At 41.2% G+C, this 17,741-nt stretch overlaps 2 protein-coding genes across 2 annotated transcripts; both read left to right on the forward strand.

Annotated features, from left to right (window-relative positions):
* Window positions 1-5,098, forward strand: rgrb (retinal G protein coupled receptor b; the record flags this gene model as incomplete). Its single annotated transcript, XM_083787475.1, has 7 exons — window positions 1-67; window positions 1,804-1,960; window positions 2,354-2,475; window positions 3,570-3,723; window positions 4,480-4,597; window positions 4,748-4,861; window positions 4,955-5,098. 7 exons carry the CDS (start codon window positions 1-3, stop codon window positions 5,096-5,098), a joined length of 876 nt encoding a protein of 291 aa, XP_083643601.1.
* Window positions 5,099-14,629: 9,531 nt separating this feature from the next.
* Window positions 14,630-16,213, forward strand: slc18a3b (solute carrier family 18 member 3b; the record flags this gene model as incomplete). The annotated part of the gene is made up of 1 exon (XM_083786645.1): window positions 14,630-16,213. The coding sequence occupies one exon, from the start codon at window positions 14,630-14,632 to the stop codon at window positions 16,211-16,213; it is 1,584 nt and encodes a 527-aa protein (XP_083642771.1).
* Between the last annotated feature and the right edge of the window lie 1,528 nt (window positions 16,214-17,741).

The following is a 17,741-nucleotide window of genomic DNA, read 5'->3' on the forward strand; positions in this document are numbered from 1 at the left end:
ATGGCATTACCGGAGGGATTTGATGACTTTGATATGTTTGCATTCGGCACAGCTCTTCTCGTTGGAGGTAAGTACGAGAGCACCAAAGCTCCACAATCACATAGGCTAATTTACACAAAGTCTGATGGAGTGTATGGGTGAAATGTGCATTTCACTTGTGGTGTGTGGCTTTGGATAGATTCCATCATGGAAGTTTTGGAAGAAGTAAAAATGCAAAAATCTAAATTGATGCAGTGGAGGCCATGATGTTTGCATGTTATTTTGCATTTATTGAGGTGATGATACAGTGGCAAGCTTTTATAGCTCAGCGATCCAAAAACATGCTGAAATGATGGATACACACTTAGGCTATTTTATATAAATATTATAATTAGGACATAAATGCTTTCTATATTAGCTATATCATATTTAATCTACCAAGCCAGTTAGCTGTTGGATATAGTTAGTATTTTTGTTAACCTAACAAAAATTACAGTTGATTAAATGTATAGACTATAGGTAAAAAATAAACGTCATAGTTACTCAGTGGTTGTAAAAGTACTCCATTTTGTGGCCTATACGTAAATAAAAGTATCAATACTGCAATGTAGAAATACTCTTGAATACTCTGTTACAAGTAAAAGTCCGGAATTCAAAATTGACTTGAGTAGCCTAAAGGTTTTGGCATGAAAATATACTTAAAGCACCAAAAGTAAAAGTAGGCTACCAATTATGCAGAATGTCCCATTTCACAGGTTTCAAAAGTGAAAAAAGCTCACAACACGTCGTGATGCTGCGCATTGTGAGCTTGTAGATTGGCTATTTTCAAATAGCCAAAGTAGGCTATAAATAGGGCTGAAGTGGTAAGCTACTATATGTGTTGTAATAATAATCCAAATCTACTCCACCAATGCTAATTGCCACATGTCTGAACTACACACAGACACGTACTGCCCATGTGACTCATGAACAGGGAGCTTAGAATGTGTTCACTAAAAATGTGATTATAATTTGGGACATATTTTAATAAATAAAACATTATTTTAGCCAATTTGTATAGGAGAGTCTGTTAGAGAGTCTGTTATCACAAAATTATTAGCAGTAGTTGGAGCTGGTCTTTCTGCCTTGAGAAATTTAGACCCATGGTGTTGGGTATAGACCGATTCACAGAGGGTTTCCTGGGTACATTACTGAGGTGTACCATTGAGTGCAGCAGCACTGATTAGCTACACCTGGCCTATGGAGCACCTGCTCCATGGATTACCCCTCAGTAATGGCCGCGCCCAGGGCACCCCTCTGTGAATCGGTCTATAGGACACCACTTCTTGACATTGTCAATAAAGTTATTTGAAGCTGTAGCTGGGGTGAAAGCCCAAGACAAATTTCCCTTGTGGACAATAAAGTTTACCTTGACCTTGAAGCTGATAGTGTACCGGATTGGACACTATCTGCCGTCATCTTTATTATAGTTTGTAGAAGGTTTATTTGTCACTATTCATACAGGTACAACAAGCAGCGAAAGTGTGGTAATATCCACAATAGCCCACTGTACAACATCAACATAACAATAATGATAAAGCTAAGGTAATAATAGGACAACAAATAATTATTAGCAGCAAATATAACATCAACATAACACAAAAACATTGGCAAACATACATAACCGTGTGTCTATAATGTAGTTTGGACATTGTTGCATCGTTTGAACCTTGTTTAAAATTGGTCATACACAATCACAATAAAACTTTTCAATAATATCCTTGTGCTTTGATGTGAGAAGTTATTGGCGATTGTTATTAAAGTTTTTTTTTAATGGGTTTTCAGGCGTGCTGGGATTCTTCCTCAATGCAGCATCAGTAGTGGCTTTCCTCAGAGTGAAGGAACTGCAAACGCCAAACAACTTCTTAGTGTTCAACCTGGCCCTGGCTGACATGAGTCTGACCTTAAACGCCCTGTCAGCTGCTTATGCCAGCTATCTCAGGTACCAAGACTCTTTGAATTAATTTGAAACTTCTAACAGGGATGAACATTTCACTATTGACATTTATAGAAGGCCCGTGAAAATCAATCAGTACAATTAGCTCTAAGCTATAGGTTGTTAGATGCAGTTATTTTAACCAATTTCAGCATAGGCTACTGTTGTGACAAAGTAGCCTACTGTACCAATAATTGGCTATTTCACTTTAAAACACGTCTAATTTGTAATTAGCTCGATTTAATATTTAGACATTGTAACTCATTACCATGAAGTCACATGCTCTCCATAATCATGTTTATGTATAATATTATTATCAGGTCATTCTCTACATACAGTATATGCATGATGTAAAAACAGTATGAGTGAGATGTTTACCGTTTCTCCATGTCCTCCCAGAGGGTGGCCATGGGGCCAGGACGGCTGCACCTACCATGCCTTCCAGGGGATGATCTCAGTCCTGGCCTCCATCAGTTTCATGGCTTGCGTTGCCTGGGATCGATACCACCAGTACTGCACCAGTGAGTGTACCGTCGTACGACAATGCCTGCTTAACCCATTCTGACCTGAGATCAGATTTAAAAAATGTCTTCTACATCCTGACAGTTTTCTGAAAAAGCTATGTTTCTGTGTCAGTCGTTCTTCGATTTTTCAAAAATAACAGACCTACAAGCTCGTAGCGCGCCACTCGGTGGCGCACTATGAGCTTGTAGATCTGCTATTTTTTTAGCTAAAGCATAACATAATGCTAACACCAAAAGGGGTTCCCGCCCAAAATGGGTTTTAAACACCTTCAACCTGGCTACTCTTATGGGCATGCATGTCATTTTAAGTAAACAATAAGATTTTTGTCAGTAAAGAAATTATAAAATACATTGAAATAAGGCTTAAATGGTTAAAAGGACTTATTTTATATCAATTACACACACCACACCATGGCCAATAATTTGATCATCACAGAGTCTCCGGTAGGTAAGAGACTCCTATACCGAGTCTCCTATTGACTGATTTGATTTGATTTTTATTTAGCTCAGTATACATACAAAAACATGACGGAAGAGCTAGGATGAGGCAAGAAGCCCAAGGGTCTTAAATGAGGCCTATATGTAATATATAATAACAACATCTAGAGCATGATTGTCAACACCAATGACCCGGACATCAAATAACACAACCATTTCACCAGAGCCAGTATTGCAGATGTGGTGCTCCCTGCTTTTAAAAGTAAAGTGGGCAAAGGCTCATTCATTTATATAGGAGCCACACAGTGGAATAGCCTGGAATCCAGTGTTAAACTGACCTCCAATTTAAACAGAAGACAAAAAAAATGCTACTGGAAAAGGTTTCCCTATAAAGGGTCATCTTAGAGGGATGGATAGGGACGTACTTGTTGTGTTGTGTATGTAATGTATATGTACTGTTATGTATTTGTGATGTATTTTAAAGTATTGTTCCGTTCAGTGTGAGAGGACCTCAGTGGAAATAAGTCTTTGGACTTTTCTGTGTAATCCTTGAATCGCTGATTATAATGTATTATGATTGCTTTTCTAAATAAATCAAAATCAAAACACCTCTTTCAAATCAAGCTCCTCTTCATGTTGACATCCTCCTGTAGGACAGAAGTTCTTCTGGAGCACATCTATGTTCATGTGTGCCGTCATCTGGGGGCTGTCCATCTTCTGGGCTGCTCTTCCTCTCTATGGCTATGGCGCCTATGACTTTGAGCCCCTGAAGGTCTGCTGCACTCTGGACTACACTAAAAATGACAGGTATGTATACACGGACTGAGCACTATTGTATTTTACTAAATGATGATGCCACGCATCCCAGTGCTAGTATAGATCAGCACTTCTCAACCTGCATGTCAGGGTGGGGGACAGGGTCTCCCAGTTCAATTATAATTATAATTAACCTGAAAAGGTTGAGAACCACTGATGACCAGTGTTGGAAAGTAACTAAATTAATTCTTATTCACTTTTTCCATTAACCAGCCATCAGTAACGAATAACTTTACATTTTGAGTAATAATATTACTAATATGTTACTATTTTCCAAAAGTAACTTGTTGCTATTTTCACGAGCCTTGGTGGTACTATGTGGGCTTGACATTTGTGTGTACGCATTAATTATTGGATGCGGAAGGGCAGGCCTTAAACCGTCAAACAAACTGGGTATTGTGAGACTTTTGGGGACAAAGACTTTTGGGGACAAAGACTTTTGGGCAGACGAGAAAAAAAAACTAACTGGTTACTTTTAAGTAATACAAATATAACTTAAAAAAAAGTAACTAGTAATAGTTAATATATTATCGTTTGAGTAACCTTTCCAACACTGCTGATGAGTAAAACGTGTTGATTTGATCAGAACCCAACTGATCGAGGCACATGCGTTTCATGTAATCCATACTGTAATAACAGAGCATTTCTACATTGCAGTATTGATATTTTACTTACGTAGTAAAGTAAAGTAGTTGAGTGCTTTTTCCACCACTGCACATGTGTTTATTAGGTATATGTAATCCACAGCAACTACACAAACTACCTGACGAGTCTGGTGGTTATCTACCTGCTGTTCCCTACCATCACTCTGTTGACCTCTTATCAAGCCATCTTCAAGCACTTTAAGAAGATGCACAACCACAGGGTAACTATACAGTGTTTCACTGGTTCAAGCGCAGTATTGCATAAATTCAGGTTGTAATCCTATTATGTATAAATAAGTTTGTGTATCAAATGCTCCGTGCTGTTAAATTTGCAATGTAAAGTGAAACTTTATCCTTGAATGTCATTCCAGTTCAACACCAGCTTGCCTCTGAGGGTTTTGTTTATGTGCTGGGGTCCCTACATCATCCTGTGCATCTACGCTTGCTTTGACAATGTCACGTTCATATCTCCAAAGCTAAGAATGGTGAGATACTGTGATAATGTAGATGGAGTGGAAGGGAATCACATTACTATCAGTTGGTATTGAGATGAAAGCGTGTTTCTGTTCCCCTTGTAGGTGCTTCCGGTTCTTGCAAAGACGAACCCCATCTTTAATGCTCTTATCTACTCCTTTGGAAATGAGTTCTACCGACCGGGGTTGTGGAATTTCCTTACCGGAGAGAAGATTGTTGAAACAGTGATTAAGTTAAAAGGAAGATAAAAGGAATCTCTTATGACGTTCTTGCTAGAAATAACAATGTACTCATACAGTATTAATAATTAATATAATAGGTTCCACATTGGAAGAATGTTTTTTTTGGTACAGTGTCATCAGGTCAAGTCTTATTAAGGCGACCTTGAAGAGATGGTCCATTAAAATCTGTTATATTTATATTATTATTTATATGAGGAAAGGGTCGCACTAAGAAAGGTCAATATATTTAGTTTATAGTTTATGCAATATTACCAAAAATAATTGTCCGGCCGGCCTTCATCGAAATAATGAATATTATCACTTTTACAGACTGATGAAGAATGGGTGGTCGGAAATATTCTGTGCTATCATATATCATATGAACTTCTCAACTAAGCAAAGGGACTTTTAGTGTGACCCTTAACTAATATAAATGCTGATAGATGACTTGGACAACTCGCCAGGCGGTCAGGGTGCAGTGGAATACCGACAAACAAATTCAGCCGAGGTCACCCAAGGCTATATCCTTGGACCCCGCCTTTTTCTCATCTACACCAAATCTCTTGGACGAAAATAGACGATCTATGTCGCGCTGTGAGCTTGTAAATCTGCTATTTTCTGTTGATTGTTCACCCCAGAATAGGGGTGAACGCTATAGGATTCATAACCACCTGTATAAACATGTAACTGACTTCAGAACGTTAGACCGAACGAAACAGTGTGACACATACATGGCAGCCCGCTGCCTACACAACACACTGCACGTGTTTCAACTACTGTACAAAGTGAACTACAATCTGACGCATCAGAGTTTGACTTCAACATGTCAGGTGATGTAAGAGCAATTACCCCATGATTCCCAATGCACCAAAGGTGCTCTGCCACTGCATGATGTTCGTTTTTCCCAATGTTGACCACTTGCAATAAATTACTGTGTTCCCTTTGACCCATTCTTTGATTTACCTATTCCCTTTGGAATATCTGCAATCGTTGAATAGCCGTGACCACTGCAAAGAAAAATGGTCACCCTAATTTCTACAAGTGGCAGCAGGTACATTCATTACGGGTTACCCTGTCATGGGGCAGTTGTCTTAGTAAAGTTGTCTTTACTAAAGCATAATTATACTTTGTCATATGACCTTGTCACTTGCCAAAAATGAATCTCTAGTAAGTATAAAATAGAGAAGCATGCATAAGGTAGGAGTGGTTACTCTGCTAAGGGCTAACCCTGACAGACGGTCAGAGTTCATTTGGAATAAAGAACAGACAAACAAATTGACTAATTACTGTTATCGATTAAAGTAGCTTTGTCTTATCTATGGGATGAACGCAAGGAAATGACCAGGTAATTACATCTATTAAATACAACACATTAAACAAAACAGACTGTAAACATAACCTTGACTCCCATTGTCCCTTTTTTAATTGATCATCTGTCTGTTATAGACCTGTTTATCATATTGAATGTGAGCGCTCTACTTTTTGAAACTTTAATTTAAGCTGTACAGCAGCCAACCTTTGGCCGGTTCCAGACAAAATCAATTGAAAAACAAATCTTGCTAGCCTTCTTCCAGGACTGACATATACTCTACCTGCAGTAAAGTGCAAGCATTTCATTTCATTTTATTTATTTATTTACTTTAGCTCATGGTTTGCATTAGGCTTTAGGCCAACATAGCAAGCAGTTGCATCATCTCTCAAGCAGAATAAAACCTATTAGGTCCTGCACTGTGACGTCTGTGCTACACTGTGAACTCTAATAATCCAGTCCCTGTGTGTGTGTGTGTGTGTGTGTGTGTGTGTGTGTGTGTGTGTGTGTGTGTGTGTGTGTGTGTGTGTGTGTGTTGTGTGTGTGTGTGTGTGCGCGTGTGCGAGAGAGAGAGAGAGAGAGAGCCTATAGGCTCTTAAGTCTGTGTCACAGTAACCCTGGTGTGACTGCCAGAGTGCAGTGAGAACGGCTGTCTCCCATCAGCTTGTCCTGATCAGGGACAGGGAGTCAGCACTTGCATTGAGGGTTATATAGGCACACAGTCCTATAGAATTAAATAGGCATGTTGCCTGATTGCAGAGGAATGACATAACAATGTTAACTCTTGAACTCCAGCATCAAGTGCACGCTATAATGAATGATCATGTGCTCACATAATGTGGTACACAATTTTAACATCTACCCTGTCTTCTATTTTCTTGTCATATTCCATACACACACAAAATGAGAAAAATCTCCTCACTCATTAGTCACCAGAAGCAGGGACGTGCGTGTTAAGTCAAACATGAAGTTTGAAGTTGATTGCTTGGTAACTTAAAAACGGTGAGGTGCACACAAAAGGACCCCAGAAGTGTTCTAAAGTCAAATTAACATTATTTCCTACAGAAGGATATGGTCTTCCTGCCCATGGTGGACTATGCATGGCAGGGTGTCATCTTCCCTGAGCCAGGCCTAAACCGGACCGCATACCAATAGTTAGTTCAGGACAAAACAAAAGGCAATTTCAATTTAGAAGAAAATAATGGTCTAAATTTGAGGGCAACAGCAAGACAAAAGGTTTTCAGCTTTATTATCAAAAATTAGGGTTATTACTAGGAATCAATATGAATTATCTCAAATGTTGTTTTTAGAATTTAAAAAAATGATATTTTATTTCAAACAGGGCTGAAAAGTGTTAATGCATTTAACTGATTTCTGGTGCGTTCATTCTGCTGAGCCTCTGTCCAATCCGACAGATTATTAACACAGACTTCAGACTAAGAATGGCCTCTTGCAAACTATAAGGACTGCCTGCTGCCTGCGTGTGTGTGGACTAGTGGTCTAATTCAATTACAACGGCTGTTGATAGAAAGCATAACATTAGCAGTGAGCTAACAGGATGTCAAATGCACACAGCCACACACAGCTTAATTACAGTATGTCCATGTTGTTTTTGCTGCGTCAAGATTTAGTTTGCCAACCACTAAGTGAAATGAAGGTGATTGTGACTGTACATAAAGGGCCATGCACATGGACATGCACATGTTACTGTTAATAGGCTACAGGAATTCCGCAGAGTATTTGATATACTGCAATCAATGCATAATGTATAATTACTACTTAAGTAAAACATGTGAGTACTACTTCCATCACAAACACGTGTCAAATAAAGACATCTGGCGTCTCAATTCAACGATGTAAATCAGCAAAAGCACGTGCTGCATGCAGTCCCACATGGATGAACTCACACAGAGGTTTTAATCAGGCTCATTCTGGTCATAACATCTACACTGTAACTAGATGCACTCTCTCGAGATGCCAACTTGCGGCTTGCACACAACTTGTGCGCAACCAGAGCGCGCCATGAAGTGCGCAGTGCACTCACCACTGCTGGACACACTACAGCTCACCCATTCTTGATAATTGGGATATATCGTGTCCTACCAAAAACGAAATGAAATTATTACTTAAACTAGTCCATATCCGTTTGGGGATATGACGATATTCATTTTTTCTTTATTTTACTAAATGCAGCGAATTTGGTTGAGTGCATTGTGAGTACATGTCATGCTCCTCTAACAACCCCTCCATACAATGCATTAAGGCTGGACCACACATGGACGTATGACATCAACCTGTGACGGGAGCAGTCCCTATTGTAGTGAAAGATTCTCTATGTATGAAATATATAGATGGTGTTTTTATTTTGTAATTTTAGTTATAGAGGGCAAGTATAGTGTTTTAAGGCATAATGTCTTATTAGCCAGGGATCCTTTTAAGTAAATAGAATTCACAATTCCAAAACACATTTCAACTATACATTAGGCAGTTTCTTTGTATATTTTAAATACTGCTATGAAGAAGTGAGTATTTTCGTTGTTCAGTGTAGGACGTCCTGGGAAGAACTGTCTGTTCTGTACAACGTGTCGCTGTGTGAGGTCCCTCACTAATGCAACCGGATGACCAGCTCATCGACAAAGATGCCAGCATCGAGGACGAGAAGCATGACCCTGAGAGTCAGGCCACGCCGTACCACCAGCTGTCTTCATGACCCTTCAGTGACCCTCACTGTAATGGCAGTTGCCACATCCTCACCCTGACCCGAATCAAGCGCTTCTGAGACCACGTCCGCCTTCTGAGAGGTCAGAGAAGCAGATCCAGTGCCCAGCACCTCCTCCAGGGATATGATAGAAGACCCTGATTGGGGGAGATGCAGAGATGGGGAACAAAAAAGGTGTCATGAGAGTGAAGCTTCCCAGTGTCAAGAGGCCATTATCTGTTGATCCGAGCGCGGTTTGATAGCTCACACATGAGATGCTGGTTCAGCTCAGATGTGTTACAGCACATGGAGGCTTATTTTTGCTGTGAACTGTGAAGAACATTTCAAAACAATTCCTCAAAAATGTCAAAGGTTTGTTCAGAGATGTGTCAGGATTCGGAATAGGAAATTACTTACTTTTATTTCCGATTCCAAAATCTCTTTCCTCTCTGTGATTGGGACTCCTGCTCTCTCCAATGCCTAATTATGGTACAATATGTAAAGTACGTCAAATTGTCAGTCCAAACGCATCTCATCCAAGTATAAGTTGACTGTTTTAATATTCAGTGTAAAATCATAACACCATTGTAATGATTACATACAAATACAATAAAGAAAATGTAATGTAATGAAAATAAAATAAAACCTATGAGTCATGACATTTATCCATGGACAGGGAATACCATAGATCGGCCAGACACCTCCTCTGTAGTGGCCTTTTTCCTGTCCAGTTTACATAGGTAAACTATTAAAAATGTGGACACTCCCCGCAGGGAGTGCAGTGCCCGGTATCAAGTCGGTCAATTGGCACACCTGCCAATTGATTACTTAACCAGTCCACTTAAGTTTCACAGTCACTCTTCAGACACAGGCAGACAGACAGATACAGAGATCTCCATGTGGGACACAGACAGATAGTTAAAGCGGGTGCTATGACAACGGGTATTATTAGGTTCCCAAGTTGCATCGTTCTCAAGTAGGCCGGCCCGACAGGTCTAGTTTAGATAAATTAGCCCTTCGCTAAGTCCCTCCCCAACCCGTCCTTGTCCAATAGCATCGAGGAGACAGGGCAGGCTGTCCTTCTCCCCCATAGAGATGCATGTTAAATGACAGCATTTCTCCATATAAATAATCAATCATTTCAGTAGCAAGAGCATCAAAATGTCTTCTAAATCTAGTCAACCAGGCCTGCAGTAGGCTATACACTGGACAAATTTGCATGACATTATTTAAATAAACTAGAAATTCCAGGAAATGACAGAGGGAGACACAACTTTTAACCACCACCCGACAGGAGTTTTCATGTTGCACGGTAAGACTACGGCCATTAGTATTATTGCCTGGTGGGTCAGTCGTGTAACATTCTCGACGTTAAGCTGTGTATATGAATTCTTGTTCTGTTCTTTAACTACATAGAAGTGTCTATTTGTATGTCTCTAAATGTTTTGATGAATTGAACAATGTGGACCCTGTTGTAAACAAGTGTAATGCTTAATTGGGTCGTCCACTCACAGTTAACAGTCTTTGTATTGAGTTTGTGCTTGAAATGTACTGTAATTCTACAAACTGTTAATAAATATTTCAATCAATCAATCATATGTTCAACAACACAGTTATGCAAAATAACATTGACAGCAATGAGGTGGTGAAAGCTTGACCTGCATAGCAACAGTTGCTAAACTATTTGGATTGGCATTGGACAATCGCTTTTTGGGGTGGGATTTAGTAAAGGAGTAATTGTGGTAGATTACATACTGTATGTTATGTTATCTACTCCAATTTCTCTAAATGGGGCCACCTCATTCATACAATAGCATCATAATACTTGACTGTATGGTCCTTTAGTATGTGTTACTAGTGTTAGGCCTTACCTGGCTGGGCCATTATACATTTTTCTTCTTAACTTTCAAATTTATTTGACAATTCTTTTGCAATTGCTCGCTAAATACTGCTGAAATGCAGGTGAATGTCCCAGTTCTGTCATAATTATGCGTGTGCTCTGTGTAAAAAACAAATTAAGAAACATTTGCATGTTGGTGGCCCAGGGCCCTTTATCTCTAGATCCGCCTATGCCAAATAGGCCTAGTGTGTACAATACATTCAATCATTCATAATACACACTAGACATGTTTGAGATAATAACGACATTAAAGGTCCCTGCACACTGCTGCCTTTTTTCTGATTTTAGCAGCGTTTTTCCGTCGTTGGTGTCAATAGTGACAGAGGCGGAGGGTACATTAATAGTTTACAGAGTAAGTTGAGAGTTATTTGCTTTCAATGTGCTTATACAGTATGACAGATTTGATATATCTACAGACATAGAGCAGGTAAATTCGGGTTCCGCTACGATGAAATATCGAGTCGGATTATGAATGTATTACTAATAATAACACAATCTTAATTAGCATTCCAACCCTAATTACTCTAGTGAGTACATGGTACATCCAATGTAATTCTTACCACTGGTCCTGCTAGCTTTAAAAGTTGAACTATCTCATTCTTGTAGTCCACCGGTATCCAGGCCGTGATGCATTTAAGGAATGGACCACAGCATACATGGGAATCATTCTTAAATGAGTAATAACATCCGTTTGTCCATTTACTGAACTTTAAGTTCACACCTCAAGACAATGGCTCTACCCTGTTGGAAACCTCAACGTACGTCAGCCGACAAGCTTCTTTTGTTTAAAGTGGGAAATTTGGTATATAGTCTTTTTTATTGCCCTAAAATATTGTCTACATACATTTATGAATCCACTTGCTGACCGGCTGTCAGTATTGAGAACGTTTTTTATAGGGTTTTCTTGTGACCCTACCATTAACATCCTATGGCAGGCAAAATTGTCAAAAATGTCAGGCTTTCCTTATGCTTTTAAGTAGCATGTGACATGTCAAACTAGGGAGATTCATGATTCTGAATCCATTCCAAGCATTAGTTTTGCACAAAAAACACTCCTTGGGCTAAAAACAGCCATAGACGTTATGACAAATGTGATGAGGTCAGCACAAATGTGATGAGGTCAGCACATTTTGGAGACATTTGGGCAAGTGGCTATGGCTGTTTTTAGCCCAAGGAGTATATACGTTGTGCAAAACTAATGCTTGGAATGGATTCAGAATCATGAAACCCCTAGTTTGACTTGTCACATGCATGCTACTTAAAGCAAAAGGAAAGTTTTACATTTTTGACACTTTTGCCTGCCAAAGGATGTTAATGGTGGGGTCACAAGAAACCCCATAAAAAATTGCTCAATACTGACAGCCGGTCAGCAAGTGGATTTATGAATGTATGTATATAGAAAAAAGGGCTATAAGATTTCCCACCCTAGGTGTCAAAGCATCCAAAGGGAGACAGTAGCCAATAAAATTGCAGGAGAGCTTGTGCAAAGGTTAATGGGTGCGTACTTCATTTTAGGTTATCATTATACAGTATAGATGGCGTATACAAGTTATACAAGCTAAACTAGATTTTTGTTTGTCTTGCCTTTCTCGCAAGCTTAATTGTTTAGGTTGTGAGTGTCGCATCACGACGCATATAGGCTAGAGTTGAAGTGGTTAATTTTCTAATCAAAATTAAAATCTCCAGGCCTAAACTAAAGTTTTAAAATAATTGTAGTTGAAATACTCAACTATAGTACAAATATACCTCAAAATTGTACTTAAGTGTACAGTAGTCAGTAGTAGTACTTAAGTAAATGTACTTACTGTAGTTACTTTACACCAGTGAAGCCCCAGAGAGATCTCAAAGGGAGCGCATGTATTTGCAGGGTATCAACACAAGATGTCGCCACAACCTTGTGTTATAAATAAAAGGGTCCTCTCGAGATGTAAGAGTGCATAGCGTACAAGTTTACTTGTTACTTACTGATAAACGTTCTGATTTTCTTTTTACCGCCTTTTCGTTTCATTGCTGACTTAATTTATTCTGTATTTCCTGAGGGTGTTTGCTTTGGCAATGTAAACGTATATGTTTTCTCATGCCAATAAAGCCCTTTGAATTGAAGTGGTGCGTGCTTTGCAAAAGAAACAGATCTACAAGCTAACAATGCCATGCGTCGCATTGTTAATGCGCTGTCGTTACCTTGTAGATCAGTCTTTTTGTTGTTGCAAGCGACACCGTCATACTTCGGAGTATAAATGAGCCTCGAGTCTCTTCGCGGGAGCTGTCCACCACTGCGTGGTGCTGAAAGAAAGTGAATTCAAACTCGATTGCGCGTATCCGCCTCGCTCTCCCTGTGTGTGTGTGTGTGTGTGTGTGTGTGTGTGTGTGTGTGTGTGTGTGTGTGTGTGTGTGTGTGTGTGTGTGCGCGCGCGCGCGCGTGCATCACGAGGCGCGGACCGGAGCATGCAGGCCACAGAAGTGCACTGAAACCTCACACGTCATAGACAATGACGTGATAACTGATGTCACAGCCTGCTATACCACTAAGTCAAGATCCACAGCTGGACGTTCGTTATAGTTTTTTCGTTGCCAGGTGTGTGTGGTGGGTTGTCAAGACTAGACAAATTGTCAAATAAACTATAAGTAGCCTATACAAACGATATAGGAAATGCAAAGTGAACAGCTTCACAATTTCAAACCATTTAAATAAAGGAAATGTGGTATTTGAGGTGATTCTGTGGTGATTTCGCTATACTAATAGGCACGCCTCAACACAAAGCCCTGCCACTATGACTATAATGCTGTCCATATAAGTGGCTAAAATGTCCATCGAATCCTATAACGACTATAGATCACCATGCAAGGTAAGTATATGAGCACAAAGCATACAATATACGTTTGCCTTTTAAAAGTCAAGTCAGTCGGTGAACACTAGTGGTAGGGGGGCGTGAAGGGGAATTGTATTGTGGTGATGCTCACACGCTCTTATTGGTTAAAAAGGCTTGCCATGTTTGGGAATTAGCATAAGGGACACAACTGGCAAAGGATCCACTTGGGGGCAAGCTGGTGATGCGTCACACGTACAGTCCCTCGGTGGTGAAAAAGAAAAAAGGACCACAAAATACACGAAACCTGAGAGCCAATGTGTTCCAATGGCAACGAAGCCACCCGCGGTCTCAGAGCTGAACGCAAAGCGCACCGCAGGTGACAGGAGATATGAGCACTGGAACCACAGACCCGGGGTGTCCTGAGTGCGCCAAGCCGATCGCAGAACCGCGCAAAACTAACTTTTCAGCCCAGGATTAGCAGCCAAAGCAAAGCCACACAGACAGTCTGCACATTTGTTGTGCGGAAAGTCTACGATTTCACCACGTCACTTATCTCCAGATCATGAAACAACATCAACAAGAATGAATGAAGCGACGACAAGTTGAGCCTGAAGAGAATCTATACCACCGATGAAGCAGCACCCCCTCAAACGGAGGAAAAGTTCCACTGCTGCGGCTGTTCTTTCGCTCAGACGAGGTGAAGAGACGGCCGGGAACCATCAACATAAATGCATAGAGAACATGCATTTCAGTCTGTGGTTCTGAAAGCAGTTATTGTAGACGGGAGAGCACAAAGTTTTGCATATAGCAAACGTTTACCATCCACAACAACAAAAAGCACATGATGAATTCGGAAGGGGGATCCTCCGGGCTGGCCAAGTCAGCCGCCGTGAAACTGTCCGAGATGGGAGAAAGAACTAAACAATTTGGCACCGCGATGAGGGATCCTCACCATCAAAGACGCATTATCTTAGTGATCGTTTGCGTGGCTCTGCTCCTCGACAATATGCTCTACATGGTAATCGTGCCAATTATTCCAGATTATCTCGCCGATCTGGAGAGCGAGCAGGCAGAGCACGTCCACGTAGTCATACATCCCAATTCTTCAATCAACAGCACAAGCCAAGCTAAAAGCAACAAAGACAATTTAGACGTCCAGATAGGAGTACTTTTCGCATCGAAGGCTATCTTGCAGCTTTTGGTTAACCCGCTGTCGGGAACTTTTATAGACCGCGTCGGATATGACATTCCACTTTTAATAGGACTTACCGTCATGTTCGTGTCCACCTGCATATTTGCCTTTGCGGAGAACTACGCGACGCTTTTCGTCGCCCGAAGTTTACAGGGTCTAGGGTCGGCTTTCGCCGACACCTCTGGAATCGCGATGATAGCCGACAAATACACGGAGGAGTCGGAGAGAAGCACGGCTCTGGGCATCGCGCTGGCATTCATCTCCTTCGGCAGCCTGGTGGCACCCCCCTTCGGGGGGATCCTGTACGAGTTCGCGGGCAAGCGGGTGCCGTTCATCGTGCTCGCCCTGATATGCCTGATCGACGGCATTGTGTTTCTGGTCGTCATCAAGCCGTTCTCCAACAGGACTAGAGAGAACATGCCGGTGGGCACGCCGATATACAGACTCATGCTCGACCCGTATATCGTCGTGGTGGCCGGGGCTCTGACAGTGTGCAACATCCCCCTGGCCTTCCTGGAGCCCACCATCGCCAACTACATGGAGAGAACCATGCACTCCACCAAGTGGGAGATGGGGCTCACCTGGCTCCCGGCCTTCTTCCCACACGTCCTAGGCGTGTACTTAACGGTCAAACTAGCGGCGAAGCACCCGGAGCTGCAGTGGTTCTACGGGGCCCTGGGCATGGTCATAATAGGGGCCAGCTCCTGCACGGTGCCGGCGTGCAAGACGTTCGGCCAGCTCATCGCCCCGCTGTGCGGAATCTGCTTCGGCATCGCGCTCGTGGACACGGCCCTCCTGCCGACGCTCGCCTTCCTGGTGGACGTGCGCCACGTCTCCGTGTACGGCAGCGTGTACGCCATCGCCGACATCTCCTACTCCGTGGCCTACGCCATGGGTCCCATCGTGGCCGGCCAGATAGTGCACAACCTCGGCTTCGTGCAGCTCAACCTGGGCATGGGTCTGGTCAACGTGCTTTACGCGCCGGCCCTGCTGCTGCTGCGCAACGTGTGCCAAATGAAGCCGTCCCACTCGGAGAGGGACAACCTGCTGGACGAGGCACCGCAGGGGCTCTACGATACGATCAGGATGGAGGAGAGGAGGGGGAAAAAGAAGAAGGGCTATAGCTCCGCGGGAAACTGCATGCTGCCGGTGGACGAGAACGGTGGGGTCGAGCCGCCTTTCAAAGCACAGCGGTCCTTGTCAGAGGAGTCGTCCGGTGCAGAGTGCACTTGAACTCTTGTCTGTCTCTGTCTGACGTTCAACAGTCCACAACAACAACACATTCCGGTTTAACCCACTAAATCAGTAGTTCTCACACTTTGAAGATTTTTCAACAAAATAAAATGTTCAAAAATAGCAGATGTATAGGCTGTATATATACAAGCTCGCAGCGCGGCAGTGAGTGACGCGCTGCGAGCTTGTACATCTGCTATTTTTGAATATAGCCAACGTAAAAATCTATACAAATGGCACAGACGCTCTGCTGGTTTTAATGGGTTGAATAGTAGAAAAGGGTTTTAATGGTCGTTTTCAATATAAGTATATATGTGCACAATATAAACACCCAATCGCCAAATTGATTGCGGGGCCCCTTTCCAAAGTTTTTGTTTGTTTATTTGTTTGTTTGTTTGATTGTAATTTCATTGTGTTATAAGTCTACGTATAACGTTTGTCAAAAACGTGAAGATTTTGTGAGAGGTTTATCATCGTGTGTGTCAGAATATTGTAAGAAGTTATGAATAGGTAAATGTATTTACACGAGATTATATTGAAAATATAAACACAGGACCAACTATCAACAGCACAGTCTCCACAAAAGCCTATATTTGTACAGTCTATATGGTTTAAAAATTAACGGCTTGATCTTGATTTTATTTTTGTTGGATATTACCTACACATTTTTTTATATCTTGGAACAGGTTATTTTATATTTTGGTCGTTTAAAATAAAAATGTATCATAATATATCAAATGAGTTTTTGTACATAATGTGGATATTTACATTGTAAATCATTAAAGTACTCGTGGATCTCTGCATATAGTGTGCGTGTATATGTACATGTGTGCGTGTGTGCGTGCTTGTGCCAGTTCAAAGATTTTGTTGTGAAACGTATAATGAAGTCACTCTATCCATGAACACTTGTTTTTAATAAATCTCTGTTTTGATCTGTGTGACGACAATGCTTTTCCTTCTCAATTACAAGTTCAATTGTACAAATTACAAACTATAGCCAAATATGCAATAACAAATGGTGTGGATTTGCCTTTACCTTAATTGTTAAACAACGGGCTAAACTGCCAGCTATTATCAGCAGATTTATAAATTTGAGCTTGCAGAACATGGTAAATAAAATAATATCCCACTGTATAGAATCACGATATACTCACAAATAGGCTATAGAGTATACAGACAAGTACTCCATTTTGATGTGACTGACTGCTGCGGAGAAACTATACAAGCGCGTGCGCGTGCACACACACACACACACACGCACACACACGTTATTATGAAAACGGAAAAAAGTATATCCTATATAAGACATTAGGCCACTGTGTCTGTGGTCTGCCTCATCATGCCACTAAACAGCTCGCGTGCGCCCTCGCTCTGCGTTTTGTGCGTAAAAGGCACAAATGTGAATTCAGCACTAGCCTATAGCCTATATTATAATTGCACCGACAGAGTTCTTGATAAATAAAGTATAGCATAATTCTTTAGTTGCCTTCACTTCGAAACAAAATATCTGATTCATTCCATAAAGAAT

The sequence above is a fragment of the Protomyctophum parallelum genome (genome assembly GCF_964188405.1).
Source record: "Protomyctophum parallelum genome assembly, chromosome: 17".
Lineage (NCBI taxonomy): Eukaryota > Metazoa > Chordata > Actinopteri > Myctophiformes > Myctophidae > Protomyctophum > Protomyctophum parallelum.